We start from the raw sequence: 19,811 nt of genomic DNA on the forward strand, positions 1-19,811 counted from the left end.
TCCTTTCAGGAAACCAGGAGTATTATGGCATCCAGTAAGGATGTTATCAACCTGTAACTTGTAACCTGCTCATACTCCTTTTCAGTAGGAATAAATTCCTTTTCCTGTAGACCCATTTTCCCACCCTCTTATTTTTCCGCCTCTCCATCCCTTACAAACTTTTCCTAGGTTTGGAAAACTGAACTTGACAGCTGCAACTTCACAAGTATTTTGGTGCAAAAACAGCAACCCTTTTAAAAATGTGCTTAGAGCCTGCTGTAGAAGGATGGTTGGACAAGGACACTGGGATTTTACCCTCCCTTTCCAGCCCCAGCATGAATGGCCATCTGATTCCCTTGGACACAAGCACAGAGCTCTTTTGCACAGTCACACTTCAGTGAGGTAGCAACTACTCTGCTTTCCACCAGCTCTCCAGCCATTAATTACGTATGATGTATACAATATAATATGTTCTATAAGAACTTCAAGCAACAGGAAGACAAAATATTAGAGAGAAAAGACCCTCTCATCCTACCCACTCCTCTGTGTGAGCCATCCCTCTGACCTACAGGGTGAAGACAGCTCCTCTGTCTTTGCTCTGAAGCTTCTTTCACCCAGGAATGGTCTACTTCACTCATCTGTGGCAAATACACTGAAGTGTTTTCCTTAAAAAAGCCTTTAACCATCGTACTGCTCACAGACAGTAAACGTGGGAGAAAATCTTGGAGATGTGGATGTTGTACTGCTTAATAAACACTCAACTCAAAAACTTTCTTTCTGCATGCTGGACCACCACAAAATGATTTCTGCAACCTTTAATGGCATGCCAAACATTTCAAGCATGAAGAAAATGTCACACCGCAGAATAAAGAGCAGGCAAAATCTTTTTGTGCTTGAGTGGGTTATGAGAAAACTGCAAATGGGGATTTACTACCACGAGGAAAAAGGAGAGAGATGAAAAGTGGGATAGGCAGGTGGAGAACTTGGCTTTTTGTTTGCAGAGTGCTGTGCAACTCGCTGACCAGCCTTCTCCTTTTTTTTTTTTTCTTTTAAACAATGTATTATTACAGTCAGGAGAATAAATTTGCAACAGGCAATGTCAACACAGGCAGAGCAGGAATCGATAACCTGCAGTGAAACGATGCCTCATTGCCATGGAAGATGGAAGGGACAAAACCCACCAGCTCACACTGCATCACCCAGACCAAAAGCATCTCCCTGCATCACCTCCTTCCTTTCCTACCCCCAGCTGCCACGTTTCTAATTAAAAATAATTAAAATTTCCAGAGTCTCCACAGAATTACACCCTGCCCATGGGCACCCTCAGAGCTCGGTGCAGGTGGTGAATATCTCCACTCCAAGCGAGGAAAGACTATTCCTGAAGGTCTAATTTCCATCCCCATCAGGCCCAGTGTGGCCCAAGCTGCCTTGAAATCCACAGCCCTGCAGCCCCAGGGCCACAAAGCACCAATAACAAACGAAAACCAGCTTCGCACTCCTGGGGAGGAAGGCACAGGAACACTCCAGATCTTACATCACTTAGCCTCATGCAACAAAAGAAGAAATCCACTTACCACAAACGCTATCAGGCTCTTCACCGTGGACTCCCAGAGAAAGCAGCTCCAAAGGAATTGTATTGTATTCCATATTGCCATGGTGATTTTTTTCACGCGATCAACATTTCTTGATAAGATCTGATAAATATTGAGTGGGAGGAGGGGTGGAGAAGAGGAGTTTAATCAAACACTAATATCCTACTATTGCTTCAGAAACAGGGATAATTTAAGCTACAAATGCACGCCAGGGCACATATTGCAAATAAAGCCTCTATTTCAGATACATTCGCCAGCTCCTGTCTGCTTTCTGATCACACCCAAACCTTCCAGATTTTCCTCATTCCTTACAGAAAAAAAAAAAAAAAAGAAAACAGGCTCATCTCGATGCCAAAACTAAATAAAACTGTCACACAAACCTACCTTTATAGTCTTTCAATTCTTAAAATACATCAATGTCTCAGGGAAAGGGACAGACAGAATGTAGTCTGAACCTCTTTTCTATGTGTTTTGGACTAGTCCACAGAAATAAATAGGGATTTTTAGACTTATTGTAGGGCTTCTTGATTTTAAAAAGAATAATGGCCCCTGTTTTAAAATCCTATGGACTTTTTACATAAGGAATTTAGCCCTGGTTTCTTTCTTCCTGAAGAAGGGAATAAGGCTCTCGTTGAGCTTTAAGTGCTGCGAACTGTGCAAAATCCACAGCTATCATTTTCCCCTCTCTGAAGCAGAAAGCAGAACTACTGATGCAAGCTAGATCAGAAAGCAATTTCATGTTAACACAAACAAACCTTTTAATACATACAGAAATACACTAAATTTACATGTGTTCAGCATTTTATGCATAAATAGGTTTTGTTCTCACAACCATGCTACAGCAATACAAATCTTCCCCAAACAGATGCAGAAGCTTAGCCCAGACACAATTTTCACCTTTTTAGAAAATTTGCGGTTCTCCTCAGTAAAGCGCTTTTCTCGGGGCTTAAATGTTCTAATACTTGCTTTTATCTAGAAAAAAAAAAATAGAAATAACCATGTAGTTTTCAATTACTTATTTCAGTTTCGTATCACCAGCGCTGCTCAGGAAGATCAGGAATTTCAGCATCTCTCACTCTTTTCAGGCTCTGTGTGACTTAGGAGTTGCTTTTAATACATATTTCCTACAGTGAGGATGGTGAGGCACTGGCACAGTCCCACCCCTGGAAATGTTCAGGTGGACAGGATTCAAACCTGGCACAGGGGAAGGTGCCCCTGCCCATGGCAGGGTGGTTGGAATGAGATGAGCTTTAGGCTCCCTTGGAACCCAAACCATTCTATGGTTCTGGGCTAAGGAAAATGCAGACAAGTTAAATTGGGCAAGGCTGGACTCAGTTGAGCAGCAGCAGAGCTGTGGCCTTAATAAATAGGAGTTAAGCTCAGTAAAAGGCTGTAGGGCATAAAGGATTGAGACTGACTCGGCCACCTAAAAACCAAGCAGCACTGTGTCCATGCCTCATTAATTTTCCTGTCAACACCCTGGGAAGAGAACATGGTGGGTCAGCTTTTTGGGGAAGAAGTAGGTGTTAAAAGTAATGTGTAATAAGATGAACGTGAAGCCGTTTTTCACGTGTTACAATTGGAGCTTTGGCCACAGCAATCAGCACCTCCTTCCTCAGGCTCTTGTTGTTATTTGTCCCTCCAGAAATGCCCCTTCTCTGTCCCACCTGGAGGGGACACAGCTGTGATAGCCCAAATCTTCTTCACTCGCATCAAACATGCCTCCACCACCAGATGCAGTAGGGACAGGACTTTTCTGCCTTGGCTCCTGGTTTTAAAAGCATCACCCCCACCCTCATCCTTGCACATTTGGACTTTTCTTACACCAGCAATAAGCAAAAGGAAAATACTTCAACTTACAGGATTAAATAGGACATCCAGCTCCAAGTAAATTACTCCTTTTGAAGCACGTTCCAAGTCTTTATTCTTCAGTGTGTAACAACTTTGTTTACCGTTTCTAATCTATAGTTTGGGGTGGGGAGGGGAGAAAAAGCATCAATATTTTCCTGGCTGTAATCCTCGATATAATTTAAAGACACTGCAAACAAATAAATAAATATAACTCAAGCACAAAAAAAAAAATAAAATAAACTTCCCCCAAACCCTGATAATATACTTGGAGCCTGAAATACAAAACAACCATTGGATTAGAGACCTATAAAATTGCAGATTAAATCTCTCATGGTCCAACTTTAATTTTCAGACCTTGTACTTTATAGTAGAGCAGTGCATGCAATAACCAGCCTGAAAATTCTGCCCTGGAAGCCAGTCACTTGATGGGAAGTAATCAGCCTCCGTTATTACAAGTTTAAAATGGGATTTTTCTTCCAAAGTTTAGGAAAAGAGCCACAAACAACAACTTTACCTACCTATTCCACACTCCAGCACACGAAAACACTTCTTAATGCTTAGTTTATTGCAATGTTATCAAATTATTACCCAGCAAACAAATGCAATCCAAAGAAATGGATCAATCCAAAGAAATGAAGTGGAGTGAATGCTAATGTAACAAATGTTCAAAATTAACTAATTCATGTAAAAGACTTCTCCCCCCACTCGAACCCTGAATTTCAATACCATTTCTCTGCTCTGATCCACCGGTTGGCCCTATCTCATTAAGTATCTATTTAAAAAAAAACAAAAAAAACCCCAAAAAAACCAAAAAAACAACCAGCCCAACAATAAAAAAACCTTCCTTGCCATTTTGTAAACTATTTGGCTCAAAGCATAAGCATTCTCTCTTCAAAAGTGATGGCAGAAATGTATTTATTATACACAGTAGGATATGTATTGATTAAACATTTGGCTTTTTAGGAAGCAGACCAGTTAATTCTAAACAGCAGTAACATAAAAAACTGCAGCTTACCAAAAAGCTACATTGAGGGACTGTAATGATCAAAGATTAAAGATAACGGAGGAAATTTGGGGGCATGAAATTGCAACCATATTTAAAATGGCTATTGCTGTTCTGGCATTTAGAAGAGGCACTCACATAAACCATGGCAGAAATGAGTAAAGAAAAAACAAGGTATAAAGGGAACCAAGTGATTTCACAAGACAAGGGAAAGGTCACTTTCTTTCCCAATGTTGCTCCACCTTTTCTATACCAAAACAGTCAAAGGGTAGATGGTTTTTCTGCCTAAGGGTTGAAAGGGAAAAGGGTTCTCAAAAGGACCAACTCTGCATCCTCAGTGCTGTATGACCAGGAACCCCACCTATTATCTATTTTCTCATCCAAAGCTTTACCAGTTATGGATACCTGTATGGAACTCATTTAATACTGATAAATAATAACAATAATAGGCACTGAACTAAACTGATCACAAAGCACCTCTGCTTTCACCACGAGAGAGTACACACAGTGCTGGAGCTGGCAGCAAAGGATGCTGCAGCTCCCAGGAAAGGGGCAGGGAAAGAAACATTTTGCAGACCTCCAGCCTCAAAACAGAAGAGCTGCCAAAGTGATTAGACCCTTTTCTAGGGCCAAATGGACTGGCATCAGAAGGTCCTCAGGCCAACTGTCACAGCATTGTCAACCCATCATAAAGGTTTCTGCTATTTCACCAGTTTGCCTTTGCCCCTTCAAAAAAAGGCAAAAAAAATTTAAAATTTACTGAATGAAAGTAAAGTTTTATTTGGAAATGAAAGCTTTTGTTCAATTTCCCAAATTAAAATATAGACAGTTTGACTGATGGCAGGGACACTGAGACAGAAGGATTTGGTTTGAGGTTGTTGGTCCAAGAGGATGCCCCAGCAACAGGTTTAGCCTGAGCTTTGATTCATGGCTTCTTCTGCGACAGGATAGAATGAACTTTACTGCCAGTGTGTCTGCAGAGATGTAGATGTCCAGTATATATCACAATATCCTAATTCTGGATCCTCCATAGTTATTAATTTTGAAGCTGAATTTCCACGTATTGCAGGTACACATTTCTCATCACATTTCATCCAGTTACACCAGAAGCAACAGATAGTGGGAAGGCCTCTTCATGTTCCTTGGGATATATTTCTTTCTTACATCTTTCAAGAGCATAACACACAAGGAAAAAAAAAGTAACACAGAGCTAAATTGATAGAAAAAAGAAAAGAAATGTTTCTGAGTATTTGAGCCTGATATTGTGGGATTCTGCACTAAAAAAAATGCTTTGGGGAAAAGAGTCTTCATTTTAAGAGCTGGAGCTGAATCAAACATTCTGGGTGTGTCTGCAGGTTTTTCACACAGCATGTTTTAAATCAGCAACAAATAATTTCCACCTCTGCTTGTATTTGTAAATAGAGGTTGCTTGGGAAACTTCTTGAATAGTGTCATTATTATTGTTGCTGCTATTCTTAAATTGAGCAGGGCAGGAAGTAATGCAGTGCAAATAAAGTTTGAGAGTCAGATTTATTTGGCATATTTAATTCTAAGTGTTCAAACTGTCTGGAAAATGATGTGCAATTATAACTCAGCCCAAGACTAAACATTCATACAGATATTTTAGCTTTTGACTTTCTTCAGAGGGAAAAAAAACCACAAGAGGAGAAAGAGAGAGTATGAAATGGCCAGAATCCATTGCATTTTCATTTGGATAAAAAGAAAAAAAAATGAAAAAGAGGTCAAACAACAGACTCTCTTACAGTTTTGGCACCATGCTAAAGCAGTGTGGTTCAACAAAAGGTACAGGGTAGGTAACTCTAAGGCCCACGACTGCATGGAGATTACATTGGTGGCATATCTCAACTGTGCCCACAAGAGAACATGCAAAAGAGTCTGAAATACTCTACATTTTCCCTGCACCCTGCTCTTGGACCACAGTTCAGATTCTGTTCAGCTTCTCCCCCAAGCTCGAGAGACACACAGTCATATAAATTTCATTTTGCATCTATTTCTTTCTCCCCTCTGGGTACTTTGCCCCAGGCTCTGCTACTCCCAAAGTTTGCTTAAATGCTCCCTCCAGCTGTGGAAAAGTGAGCAGCCAAGGCTGGGGTTGTAGAAGGAACCTCAGTGCCAGAAAGATCAGGTTTCTTCTGTCACCCAAACACCTTTTGCTACAAACCTGATGATCTCACATGGGTTTGAATCCATGAAGAGTTCTGATAGTTGTGTCTAAAACAGGTTATCTTCCCTAAGAATGTTAACATCTACTTATGGAAAAAGGGAAGGAAAGAGATATTCAAATTAAATGTGAAAATATCTGCAGGTAAGCACCTTAAAGAGACATGATCAATATTATTCCTTTATTGATGATGCTTTATATCCTCGCTGAATACTAATGCCTGCATTCTCTGAAAGCTTCTTAATAGCTTACTGGGGCTCAACCACTGAGCAAGACTGCCCATAACCCTGGGATCAACAAGAAGACAGCAGTGGCTGCCACACCCACATTGCTGCAAGGTCACCATCAGAAAAATACTCTAGATTTTCATCCCATGGGCATTTCTGATATCTGGGGCATTTCCTTCTTCTGAGTCGACACAGAAAGTCAAAACCACATCCATATTTTCCCAGAATGAGCTGTACATTCTATATCACATCCCTTCCCCATGCAGGAACCACGCAAAGAAAATTATCAGCTGGAAGAAAACTGAAATTCTTTTCGCAATAAATATTTCAACCTACAGAGACACTTCAGGCAAAACACTCCCTGGAGTTACCTCATAACTGAAGGAAATGTTGAGGTACACAAGACCACCATCCAGTCAAGGTCCAAAGTGCACCAGGTTCCTCTCAAATGAATGAATATATTTGCTAAACTCTTTGCACAGATGTCCCCAGTAAAACAAATGTGACTAAACACAGTATTGATGTAGCCAGCCAATGCTAAATCTATTAAGCAACAACCTTCTGACCGCTTGGGAATTTTAATGAAATAGCAAAAGCCAAGATTGATATGACACAAAACACGGAGAAGACAGGACCCTTACGCAGCAAAGCGTGTTTTTTCATTGCTCTTGTCTCAAAGAAATATGGTTTAGTGGCTTTTTTTTTCCACATTGATTTTAAGAAAACTTCCCTGTGTATCCAGCTTTGATGCAGATTCAATGTCATATATTGATGACCTGACAGAAGAACGCTGGGTTAAACCTCTGTACATCAACACCCGTGACGTGTGGAGAGGGTAATGGCTACTCTCCAAGGGTAATTCATCTAAAGCATTTGGGACCTCTGATATTCCTGCTTGAGCTCATTGCTGATGCACAATGTCATCCCATTTGCCCTGCATAACATAAAGCTGTCTTGTAATAGACACACACCTCCCCTTATCAAAGGATGTATTTCCCCAGGAAAAGATGAAAGAAAGTCACATATTTGATCCACCTGTATGCGAATAAAGAGTGTTTTGTTTCTCCCCAGTCTTGCCATATGCACTGAACCAATTCTGTACAAAATGCCTGCTTCTTCGCTGTTCTTTCACCCCAAAACTCTTTACCCCAAACACTTCACTTTGAACAACCTTCTGTGGGATCCAAAGTGGAATGGAGATTTGGGTTCTTGGCAGAGGATTGCTACCCAAAGACCAAAGAGATACAGAGCTGGTGGAGTGAAATAAAGCAGGCAGGGCTTTCATACAAGGGCTTTGAGCCAGTCTGAGGAGGAGCTGAAAACCCTGGGAGTTCAAGGATCCTAGGTGATACTTGAGCCAACATCCCTGTTGGTACCTTTTCAGTGAGCAGTGCATGGCTGGGGGAAAATTTAATGTCAGAAACAAGACATTGTTTTTCCTGGAAGAGACATGGGGGATTTTTCCCCATTCCAAAAATCCTGGTTCACGATCAGGATAAATAGTCAGAACAGACAGCACACTTCACAGCTGCCTCCATTGCATAAACACAGCAATTTCACTTTTCTCAAACTCTAAAACTTTCTCCTGGAAAGGACCCCACACTTCTGGTCAAGTGCTAAGTAAGTGCAATCATCAGGTGTCTGCTCTCTGAATCCAGGCCATGCTTTAGACAACTCAGCTTGCCAAAGGCACACTCCTTGTTTTCAGTGTATCACTGGCTACTGACCTTGCTTGGCACTTGAAAATATTTCATAGACCTCTTCCTGTTTGCTGGGAAAAAAGGGTGCAGCTGAGGACTACTCTGAGCTGATAATCCAGCAGATAAAAAACATTCCATTCTGTGCTACAACTCTTCACTCAAAGGCCTTTCTACATGAGGATATTTGATATACTCTGCTTTCAAATTCATTGAAGCACACTATATGCTCCCATGTCTCTAATAACTTGCAGCCTTCCAGGAGATAGGAGTCTCTTGAAGCAGAAGAAAAAAGACAGACCCTCACAAAGAGACACACGGTTGCCTTTACTAAGATCTAGGACACAAAGGAACACAGAGATAGAAAGGACTTCTTTGATAATTAGTTCAAGTCCCCCAGAACCTACAAAACTTCTAAAAACCTATCAAACTTCTTTCTTGAAGTAATAAAGTTTTTGCCCTACTTCTCTGTTCCCCAGGTTCTTCTTCAGTTTCTGGCACAAAAGCCTGCTCTGTTCAGTGTCCATGGGCTTCTCTTTCACTCCCCAAGCTCCAAGATCTCCCTGCCAGCCCAAGGGTTGGCCAAGCCATACTCCATGGGTCACCTCTTGCAAGAGAGGAATCCATTTTGATAAATATCCTGGGAGCACTGATTTGTGTCCTTTCTAGTTTAAACCGTGCTTCTGTGAACGTGGCTGACCAGAGCAGTGCTTGAGATGAGGTCCCACACATGGTTTTTAGAAGGACAGTAATTTGACAAAAAGGACAGGAGGAAAAAAAGGAAAATAGGTTGATCAACATGGAAAAGTTAAAGCTAAACCACTGAGAAATTCTCTCCTTCCACACCCAAATTCAGTTTATTGCCACTATTTATCCGGTACTGCTTCATCACATCTACCAGAACATGAAGTTTGCAGCTCTATTCATTGTTTGACTCCTTAACACTCTACTCATGCTGTCCAGCTTTTTGCTTTTCTTATTTGGTTCCTGCAATAATCCTAGATCACAGTCAAGGATGAATGGAAAGAACACATAATTTCACTATCCCTGAATTTTTGTGCAGTAAGATTATTCCAGTGTTAATGTGATGATGAGGGTGTAGTCATGTTTGCAAAATGCCAGTGTGGGACCACTGAACACATTTAACCCAAAATTCATTGTCAAATTAATTAAACATTTTATATCCCTCCAACATATACTTTAGTCAAGGCAATTTTTCATTAAGAAAAGAATCTAGTCATCCATGAACAATTCCTGAAGTAAACTTACTTCATGTGCTGACAGCTCACAAGTCAAACTTGTACATTTTTAACAGGAAAAAAAAATGGCAAATGCTCATCTATTTTCAAAAGACAATTCAATGCCAGGCAAATATTAGGGCTGATTACATAGAGAAATTAAATCTACATGATTGTGAGGCTTCCTTGAGTCTTCAACGTTTATTCTCTTTTAGTATATTTATCTAAATGGTTCAAAGGATACATTCAAAGTTAGAGTCAAAATGACAACATCCATTGAAATTCCCATTTCAAGAAAAAGAGCTTAGAAAATTACAGTTCTCTATCTGAGCAGCCCAAGTTAATAGGTGCAAAATGTTTTTAATCAGAAGCAGAGATGAGTATATTTACACTAGATTTGACTGAAATAGGAGGCAGAGAAGTTTGGATGAGAAGGAAGAAGATCAGTTGGCAAAGGAAAGCATAAACAATTTTTATTTTATTTTTTTTGTCTCAAACCTTGGACACAAAAAAACCTACACTGAATAGTTTGGACATTACCACACACATGCACTCCCCTCCTCTGCCTTGTTACATGCTTCCTAAGGGATACTTGACAAATGCCTATAAAATCAACAGAAAATCCAAATCTAACATCTTCTCAATGTGAGCCCACACAGCCTGCTGCCGATCATGCAGGCCATTTGGCAAGCTCTGGGTCTGCAGGAGAGCAGCTGCTCCAGCCACTCTCTTCCAGTAACATCAGAGCTACGAGGACTTGGGGAAAAATTAACAAAGCGATCAAAAATGGAATAAAAGATGTTAAGAGGTTTTTTCCTCCCTGTAAACATCAAATAATCCTCCATGCCCAACTGACTCGAATATTGTTCTAAAATAGGAGATACTGACAACTCAAGCTACAAAAATAGATGAACAGTCTAAAATATCCCCAAAAAGATCACGCAGTCGGAGCCACGGAGGGAACAGCATTGCAAAGCTCACAACAGCCTGTGGGCCACCAAGAGCTCAGTATTTACTCCTCACATCCTGTACCTTAGGCTCTTTATATCCCCAAATTGCTGGGGTTCCCCTGTTTCAGACTCCAGTGTGAACTGGAAAAATGAAAGCAAACACACTTTTGTGAAGGAATTCAGAAGCCACATTGCTTTTAATTCACATAGGCAAGAAATACATTTATTTAGACAAAATCACAACAAAACTGCAACATGCAGACCTATTTCTTTACCACTATAAAGCATTCCTTACTTTGGGATTATATCCTCTAAGTCAGTTCAAGGGTTTTCTGGGCAGCTCATTATTTATTTGGAAATACCAAACGTTTCAGTCTCCCTCTCTGATCTTGACTGGTTCCTTACCTAAACTATGCCAATGCTGTGAGGTTTATACGACCTGCCTTGATCAGATGGGACCTTTGCTTTCCCTCTAGAAATCTCCCTTTTCTCTATTCTCTGCTAGTACAGAGTCCCACAAATACATCACTGCCTCTCCTGCAGCAGCCAGCCTCTAAAACTCAAAGACAAATTCATGCCTTACCCCTGGAAGATGTGTGCCAGCCTTTCTGCAGAGGTGAATATGCTTTCACAGGGATGTTTCAAAACAAGACTGCAATTTTGCACTCTGTAATTTCAATCAGGATCCACCATCTGCCTATTTGAGAGCACTATTACCCACAGCATCACACCAAGCATTACCCAAAGCAGCTCACCCCAGCCTGTGTGGCTGGAATCAGGTTATACATGGAAAGCAGAAAAGTCATCATGGAATATCCTAACTTAGAAGAGACTCAAGGATCCTTGAGTCCAACTCCCACTCAGGACAGCCCCAAGAATCACACCACAATGTGTGTACAACAAATCATCAGCCCAAAGGTTTGGACAGGGTTCAATCATGAAAATACCTGAAAATACCTGTAACAGCTTCCCCCTGCACAGGAAACCTCCTGCAAAGCATCACTGCCTCACAGCTCACAGGAACCCTTGTGCTTACAGTTACACATGTTTACACAACTTGACTAATATGACACAAGAGTCCCATGATGTTTCAAGCCTCATCTACTAATTGATTTAATAAGTCACAGCCTAGAAAGTTCTTTCTACACGTTACTGTAAAAGCGACCAGAACCTTCTGTGACACTGTGTGTACACATGGAGCTGTTTACGTCCTCTTGATCTGGTTTGCTCACTATTGCTACCAGTCTTGTTTCAAAATTAAATCAGTCTTACCAAACACAAAGCTGCTTTCCCCCCATTTCTCTATTAAAGTCTTTTAATGACCCTTTCATGTTCCGCTCTCTTTAGCTTGGCCTTTTTTGGCTATTTCTGAAAAAGCTTCAACTCTCCTTAATCTCCAGAGCAACCACTTTCCCCCCGAGCTCGCTTTGTTTCCAGTTTTGATTTTATACTCCCATGGTAGCACTCACTCCTCACATATTTGTTTACAGAACAAAAGCCACCAGTCTTTAAAAGCACTATGGAGTGGAAAACACCCCTTTTAGGTAATTTTATTCAGCTGTGCCAATAACAACAGCTATCTCTAGTCAATCCTACCGTGATGTGCAATTACTTTCTCGGAGTAAAAAGAAGCAAGACGGAACAAAGACACGCTTAAAACGTTACCTTCAGAAGATGATGTGGAAACACACAGAACAACTCAATTATGTTTTCAGACCTCCACGGCACTGATGAAGTACAGACATTTCTGCAATTTGCTTTCCAATCAACCAAATTTGTACTAAAATGGGTTGACAATGCTCGTTACACTAAGGAGAACTATAAACACTGCCAACTAAGGCATGTACAGATCACAAAACCTGTTTAAAATGGTGGAGTTTTGTGCTATAGGGGGGAAAAAAAAAATGCAACTTGTTCCCTGCCAGCTATGAGTAAAGGTAACTTACAGACAGCAAAGGGATGGCAACTTTTCCAAGGAAATCAGGGGGTTTATCTCCATCTTCATCAAACACTGTCACTTCCAGGACATCGTGAATATCTTTAATAGGGCTGGAACAAAAAAGTGCAGACACACAAAAAATAGTACTCAGTACACATGCACACAGCCTCCTCCACAAAGATCTGAGAATACTGTTTTACTAATTAAGTTTGTATTACCTTGGAGTATATAACTAGCATTTAATTAAATTCCGCCCCAAAATGAATCAAGTGATGGGTATTCCCCAAGCTTTCCCCTCATGTTTCAATTGCATAACTAGGTGAAGAAACTACCAGACATTGATTTTTTTTTTTTTAATTGGTGATGCTATCAATGTAAAACTCAGCTCTCCAACAGAGAAATCTGGTGACTGGGAGAGGTCAAGGGCTGAATTCAAACCCAAGCCTCATTGCATTAAAACTGCACAGTGACACACACAGCTGAGTGTGTTGCACAAAACCTGGATATAATGGGGAGGGCTTTCTGGTGGTAGTGAAAGCTCCAGCTGAAATGGACTCATCCACTCAAAACAATCCACACTGCTCCAAAATAAATCTAAAACATCAATAGCTTTCAAAGAGCTTACTTCAAGGTTTTTTTTAATGGACAAAAATCTAAAAAGATATGTGAGTGCCTGACTAGCTCTGCAGATTTGGTGCTTGGATTAGCCAGGCAACATTAGTAAGAAAGTTAGAGATAGTCCATGGCTGACATTTCTGAGACCCACAGGAAGTATAGACACAAACTCTCTCTTTAAATAAAATAAATTTGGATTGTTATTGGATTTATTTTTCTGGCTGAACATCCGACAAGACTCATCTGCTGGCACAATCTCAGAAAAAACAGTGATGAGTGGAAGTTTCTTGAGAACAAAGCATGAGAAAGGACTCTAAGAGCCAAGCATTCAGCTGCACCCCTGAACTAAACAGAAACCCAGCAAAGTATTTCTATAAGAGAAATCAGATAGTTTTTCTTGTGTTCTCATCCAGCCTAGTATTTATGAATGTTGATTCAACAAAAAGTTCATAAATTTCAAACTTCTTCCAGTGGACAGATGCAAATGTCATAAATGCTCATTGCCAGCCCTTGCAGTTGCCTTCCTTGCACAGACCTCAGCCTTGGGAGACTTTTATCTCACTCATTTATTCACAAAAATCTTTGTCAGCATAAAGCAAGATTTAAAAATTGGGCTGCCTAAAAGCAATACCAAAATTATGACCTTTTTTTTCTTAATAAAGTGGCAAATAAAAAAATACCTTGATTTCCATAAAAATTGAAGCATCTAATTTGAAGCATGTTTGACTGCTTTAAATTCAGAATATATACCAAAAAACAACATGAGCTCTAATTCTCTGCTTACTTCAAATTAAACATGGATTCTACCAAGGTTCAATGAAACATATTTTATTTTAAGTTACGGAAAATGTAGGCGTGAGTATCTGGTCTCAACTTTCTGTTACATTATCTCTTGGATCAAGCTATGACTCCATTATGTCTAGTCATGATTCTTCCTATAAATATCACAGTAATTTTTCTTTTAATGACTTCTATTAATAAACTCCATGCAAGAACTAGTAAAAGGCAAAAGGCTTTAATTAAGTTATATTTGAGATCTCTCCAACATCCTCTCTGACTATGAAAAAATGACATATCTTAAACTTGACCTTTGTATTTTCCCAAAGTCAATAGCTTTTCTGGTTGAGCTGCTGACTGGAGTTGCTGCATGGTTTCCAAAGCAATCCACTTACAATGTGAAAACTTTGTTCCACTCTGGATTGAGGTTCTTGTAAACGGTGTGTGTTTGAAGCATGTCATTTCCCAGCTCTAAGACACAGAAAGGATCGCTTTTGCCTAGGAAAAAAACAAAAAATTAAGTGGACTAGTTATGGTATTTAGTAGGCTGAGTTTCTTTGCAGTAAGGCTGAGGAAATAATTGGTTAAATAAAATTATATCCATTAAAACAACTGCAAAGTGCCCAATTCTGTTGGAATGACTTGCTAGAAAACCAGTATCTCCAACTCATCCCCAGCTCTGGAAACTCCAACACTTACCTTAGAGCTCACTCAGGGGGCTTCACTCCAACACCTGAAATTTGAGCCTTTCAGTGGATCATCTCTCAGTCTTTACAGCAAGAAAGATGTGTTCATGTTGCCAATTAGTTACTCAGATGCCCTTAGGAAAGCAGCACCACTGTTGTGACCCAGGAAAGCAGCAGTGTGCAGTCACACTCCCTATTTTATCCCCTGCTTAGAGCCTGTGGTCGTCCCCAGTTGATTACAGGATTAAATATCCACATCATGAGAGAACAAGCATAGCACTGACTGAAACAGCAGCATTTCTTCAATTAGCTCCATGTGAGCAAATCCTCAAAGCTATGAAGGCTCCACACCTTGCCACAGTTTAAACAAAACCCAACATCAACTGGAGAATCCATGCATGATCCAGGTATTGTGCTGAGAGCAAACAAACGGAGCAAACACCCCATAACAAATCAGAAAACAAACAAACAAAAAAAAAAATTAGGAAAGAAACCACCTCCTCTCTAGGGAGGGATGTCAACATGGAATCTATTAGGTGAAGACACATTGGCTAATGTATTTTTTGATCACTCACATTCCATGAATTTGTAGCTCTCCCAGCTCTTTGCAGCTCAGCAGTTTCCTTTGTGAGCAGTGGTCCCTTATCAGCATGTCTGGCTCAGAAGCTGATTTAATCTCATCTCCAGTACTCGTGGACAACTCAGCCACAGACACCCCAGCCTAACTTCTATGTAGGCAACTAAGTATGTCAGCAATGCAGGGATTTAGATACCAGACAAACAAGATATTTAAGCAAAAGCTGCCCTTTTCTTAATCCTTATTTTCTGTATTATTAATGCAGAGCTTTTAAGGGTCTTACTCTGAGAAGTTTATAAACTAAACAGGAATCTTTTCAGAATGTAAACAATGGGTATTAACTAGTCAATATTGGTAAAGTTTAAAGACCATGTGTATTACTGCAATCTATTTGTCTTCTCCTTTTCAGCTTACATGCCCATTCCCTGATAAGCGTGGAAAATGCATGTAGCCTTTCAGAGAAACTGCTTGAAATGCAAACTGGTATATGCCAAAAACAATCCCACTGTATAATTTGGTATTCTGAATGCTATTTTTTGGTCAGTGAGCAAATGCAGTGTTTGAGAAGAACTCTCATGCGTACACAGAAAACATCCAACAAAGCAGAAAAAGTCATTTCCACGTCAACAAAACTATTATCTAGGAATATAAAAGTATGGAAGGCTCAAACTGGGCTAGCTGTGGCTGAAGAGCCACATATATGATACAGCTGTCTGGAAACCAGCCCAAAATTTATGTCTAACAGTAAAATATGGATTTTCAAAGCACTGCTTGAAACCAAAGCAGATACTGTGTGTTTTCTGATCACTATTATTACAGCAGGCTAAAAACTTGCAATTAAAATCTACGATGACAACATACAAGCAACTGACAAAAATGCCAATCACACCAAAGTCCAATCTTTACTGTGGGAATAAGATATAAGGTGGCATTACACCACTGCTCTGCAGGAGTTTATGGATTTAAGACTTGTGACTGCTATGGGAAGGGACAGGGAGGGAACAGTACCTGCTCACCCTGCTCCTCTATTAACCCTTGAAAATCTTTGTACCTCTGATTCCCTCTGCGATTTTCCCTTTATTAGATTTTTAGCTGGGACTTTGAATTTACTTTTATCAATAACAATAAATCTGAGCAGTCTCCTTGGCAATGCAGGAAATATGGCACTGCTCTAGGAGGGCTCTATTATGGAAGCCCATAATTGCTGCACTAATCATTTATGAATGGCTCAGAACAGATAATTAATCTTTATGTCTCTCATTTCATGATCAGAAATTATGCTATTTTTACCTAAAATGGCTGCATCCTTTTGCAATTTGGTGGGTCTATTACAGCATAATACTAGGATATTTTCAGCACTGCCATTGAAAAACAATTTGTCATTTGCTTCATGAATCAGGCTCAAAGCCTGGGTTATTTTGAATATAATGACAGACTGAGTAACCTTTTACTTAAGCAGAATTTCATTCTGTGCTATGCACAAGGAATGTGTGTCACATACTCTGTATGAAAAGTCTTTGAATTGCAGAATCAAGAACCTGCGTGTCTCTTCCAATGTTCATTATCCACCCACATGCTCCTGTTTGAGTACTGAGGGAAAGGGAGCCAAATCCATCACTGATGCAACTGCTTTAGCATCAGCAAAGTTTTCCAGAGGGTAAATAACCTCCCGGACTCAGCTCTTTGCACGAACACTGTCTATATTAAAACGTCACATATTTCTAGATGGAACCTTTGGCACATGGCAAGGCTGGGGCTGCTTTGCTGTGCTAAACTTATTAAATTACTCAGCAAGGTGCACTTACCCTCCTAATTCCACATGGACACATGGATTATGTCAATGTAGATATGGATTTCTTTACAAGTTTCCTTTCGTTATTGACAGGTTTTGTTTTGTATTTTTTTTTTCAAATTAAGTTATTCAGTTCCTTAAAGTACAGCTCTCTGCACTAACCTTTTTTTCCACTTCAGGGTTAAGCACTGAACTTAATACAGCCCTAAAATAGTACCATGATTAATCATGGGCTTTCTCCTTTGCTCCTTTTTTTAGGAGCAACATTCTCTTATGTAACAATGCCCTCACAAATATCAGGGAATTGGGCACGAGAGTTTTCCCTCTAGCATCTTTCCTGCCTTTATCAACAAGTTATCCTAAAAAAATGGCTATGTCAGCAAATACACACAATGCTGTGCCTGTGAATTATGAGCTGCTGTGAGATAGAGAGGGGAATTAAAAGGTCTCCAGAATCCTGGAGAAGATGATAATAAAAATAATAATATCCAGGCAGTCGCTACAGAGAAGCACCAACCTCCTAGACTTTCCCTAGAGGTACAATATAAAGTTGTGGTTTTAAAAGGTGTTAGTGTCCACTGCTGTCAGGACTGAGCACAACTTGAGGTACAGCTCAGTGGAAAATCCATACTTTTCATGGAGTGAGAGCACCCAAAAGGTCATCCCAAATTGAAGCCTCAAATAAGCTCTCAGGGAAAGCATCACACTGGCAACCCTGCTGCTGACAAGTTTCTCTTTCAGGTGACAGCCTGCAAACCCCAAACACACACACAGCACCATGTCAGACACCCCAAAATCTTTCAATTTTCCTCCAAACTCACAAGACACCTGATGGAAGATGGAGAGGCTTTGTTTTGCAGGTGCTTTGCAGGCACCATCACTTGATATCAACCCTTATTTTACATATTCCTGGTGGAAAAAACACTTAGCGTGATATGCTGTTGTAAAGTTGTCTGTCAGATTGCTCAGGTCTAAAGGGAAATTAAGATCTCCATCCACTGGACTGTCCCACATGCTTTTGGCAGTCAAAGCCATTTGGTATCTCAGTTCCCCCAGGCAGGTTTCAGTGCTGGAGAGATGATGGGATGATTTACTATTCCTTGATCAACTGACAGCACTGCACAAAGTCTATCATTTGCAATGTATTATAGCATCCCATGCTGCAGAATGGAAATAAAATACCTGAAAAATCTGCTGCCATCAGGTCCACTGCCTTTAAAACTTTGACTTGTAAGAAGCCAATGTCCTTCATGTCCCGAAAGGAATTCTTTATACACTGCAAGAAGAAAAGCGCAAAGATATATTTTGTTTGCAATTCAGTAAGAAACAAACTATTGGCCTACTAAATAACATATTACAGAGTCAGTTAGGCTGGAAATAACCTCTAAGATCATCAAGTCCAACAATTAACGGAGCACTGCCAAGCCCACCACTACACCATGTCCCTAAAAACTACATTTACTTGCCTTTTAAATACCTCCAGCACTGATGACTCAACCACTTCCCTGGGCAGAGTGTTCCAGGGCTTGACAACCCCTTTGGTGAAGAAATGTTTCCTAATGTCCAATTTAAACCTCCCCTGGCACAACCTGAGATACACTTATTCCTTCTTGCCCAGCTTTTGAGGACCTGGAAGTCATCACATAGCTTTATCCCCCAACATTTGAAAGTCCAGAAAATAACCTCCCCAAAGGAGGAAATAAAGCTAAGTATTTTATAATCTCTTCATGATATTCAGTGCCTCATTCCCCATGATAATCTCTTAATACAATTCAAGTTTGCAAAGAACAGCATTAGTTTAAAACTCAACAAACACAAGCAGCCAAATTGCTTTGGTCTATCTGCCCTGCCAATCTCCTTGTCCTTCTAAATTTAACAACTCCTCCATTTAAAAGTTTTCCTTGGTAGGGGACATTTTATTAAGACTGGAGAAATCTTCTGCCCCGCAATTTTGACTATTTCAAAACTAAAGGAGCAAAAGAAAAAAAATAAATAAATAAATAAATAAATAAATAAATGAGCTCACATAACGCTTAGCAATCTGCTGCCGTTCACTGGGGTCTCCCAAAGGACAGACACACAGATCAGAGATAGACACTCCTGTACATGGGGCAACAGCAATCAGCATCAGCAGGGACCCTGGGTGTTTTTCCAGAGGCAGCTCCAAGCAATTGGTCTGCTTTGTTGGCAGGGCAGTAATGTCAACGTGGCACCTGCAACGACATTGCCAAGGGTTAATGAGAAAATGGAGATGGTAAAAAAAAAAATAAAAATATATCAACATTTGTATTGATTTCAGTAGCAAGCAGGCAGGCACCAAAATTTAGCTTCTTCAAGATGGAAAGAATTAAAAAAAAAAAATCATTTCAAAATTAAACACAGAAAACCAATGAGGCAATTTCTATTGCACTTACTGTCAAGTCTTGCTTTCTGGTCTGTCTACTGCTAAGGGGAGGTAAAAGGTTTGGGCTGCAAGTACAGGAGGAAAACTTAACTCTGGCCTGCCTCACTTCCCCTCTAAAATCCCCCAGTGTTTCGTGATGGATTTGAAACACAATTTTATTTCACCTGGGGGAGAAGAAAAGGGGCAAATGCAAAATTTAAAACATTAGCCTAAAATAGATTAGTTTCTTTAAAGTCACATACTCCATTTTATGCTACATTATACTGTATGCCCCAATCTCTTTTACAAGCCTTGCAAGAGCT

General features: G+C 40.1%; 1 protein-coding gene across 3 annotated transcripts in view; it reads right to left on the reverse strand.

Moving 5' to 3' along the window:
* MCTP2 (multiple C2 and transmembrane domain containing 2) overlaps positions 1 to 19,811 on the reverse strand; it is a 121,640-nt gene that overhangs the window by 44,753 nt on the left and 57,076 nt on the right. For all 3 annotated transcript variants that reach the window (XM_085070388.1, XM_085070389.1, XM_085070391.1), the window contains 7 exons: positions 19,132 to 19,318; positions 18,288 to 18,381; positions 14,446 to 14,548; positions 12,666 to 12,768; positions 3,432 to 3,533; positions 2,469 to 2,543; positions 1,554 to 1,673 (listed from right to left, as the gene is read on the reverse strand). In XM_085070388.1, coding sequence (XP_084926514.1) covers positions 1,554 to 1,673; positions 2,469 to 2,543; positions 3,432 to 3,533; positions 12,666 to 12,768; positions 14,446 to 14,548; positions 18,288 to 18,381; positions 19,132 to 19,318 — 784 coding nt within the window. The remainder of the gene's footprint in view (positions 1 to 1,553; positions 1,674 to 2,468; positions 2,544 to 3,431; positions 3,534 to 12,665; positions 12,769 to 14,445; positions 14,549 to 18,287; positions 18,382 to 19,131; positions 19,319 to 19,811) is intronic.

This window comes from Lichenostomus cassidix, chromosome 10 (genome assembly GCF_008360975.1).
Source record: "Lichenostomus cassidix isolate B80296 chromosome 10, HeHo_3.0, whole genome shotgun sequence".
Lineage (NCBI taxonomy): Eukaryota > Metazoa > Chordata > Aves > Passeriformes > Meliphagidae > Lichenostomus > Lichenostomus cassidix.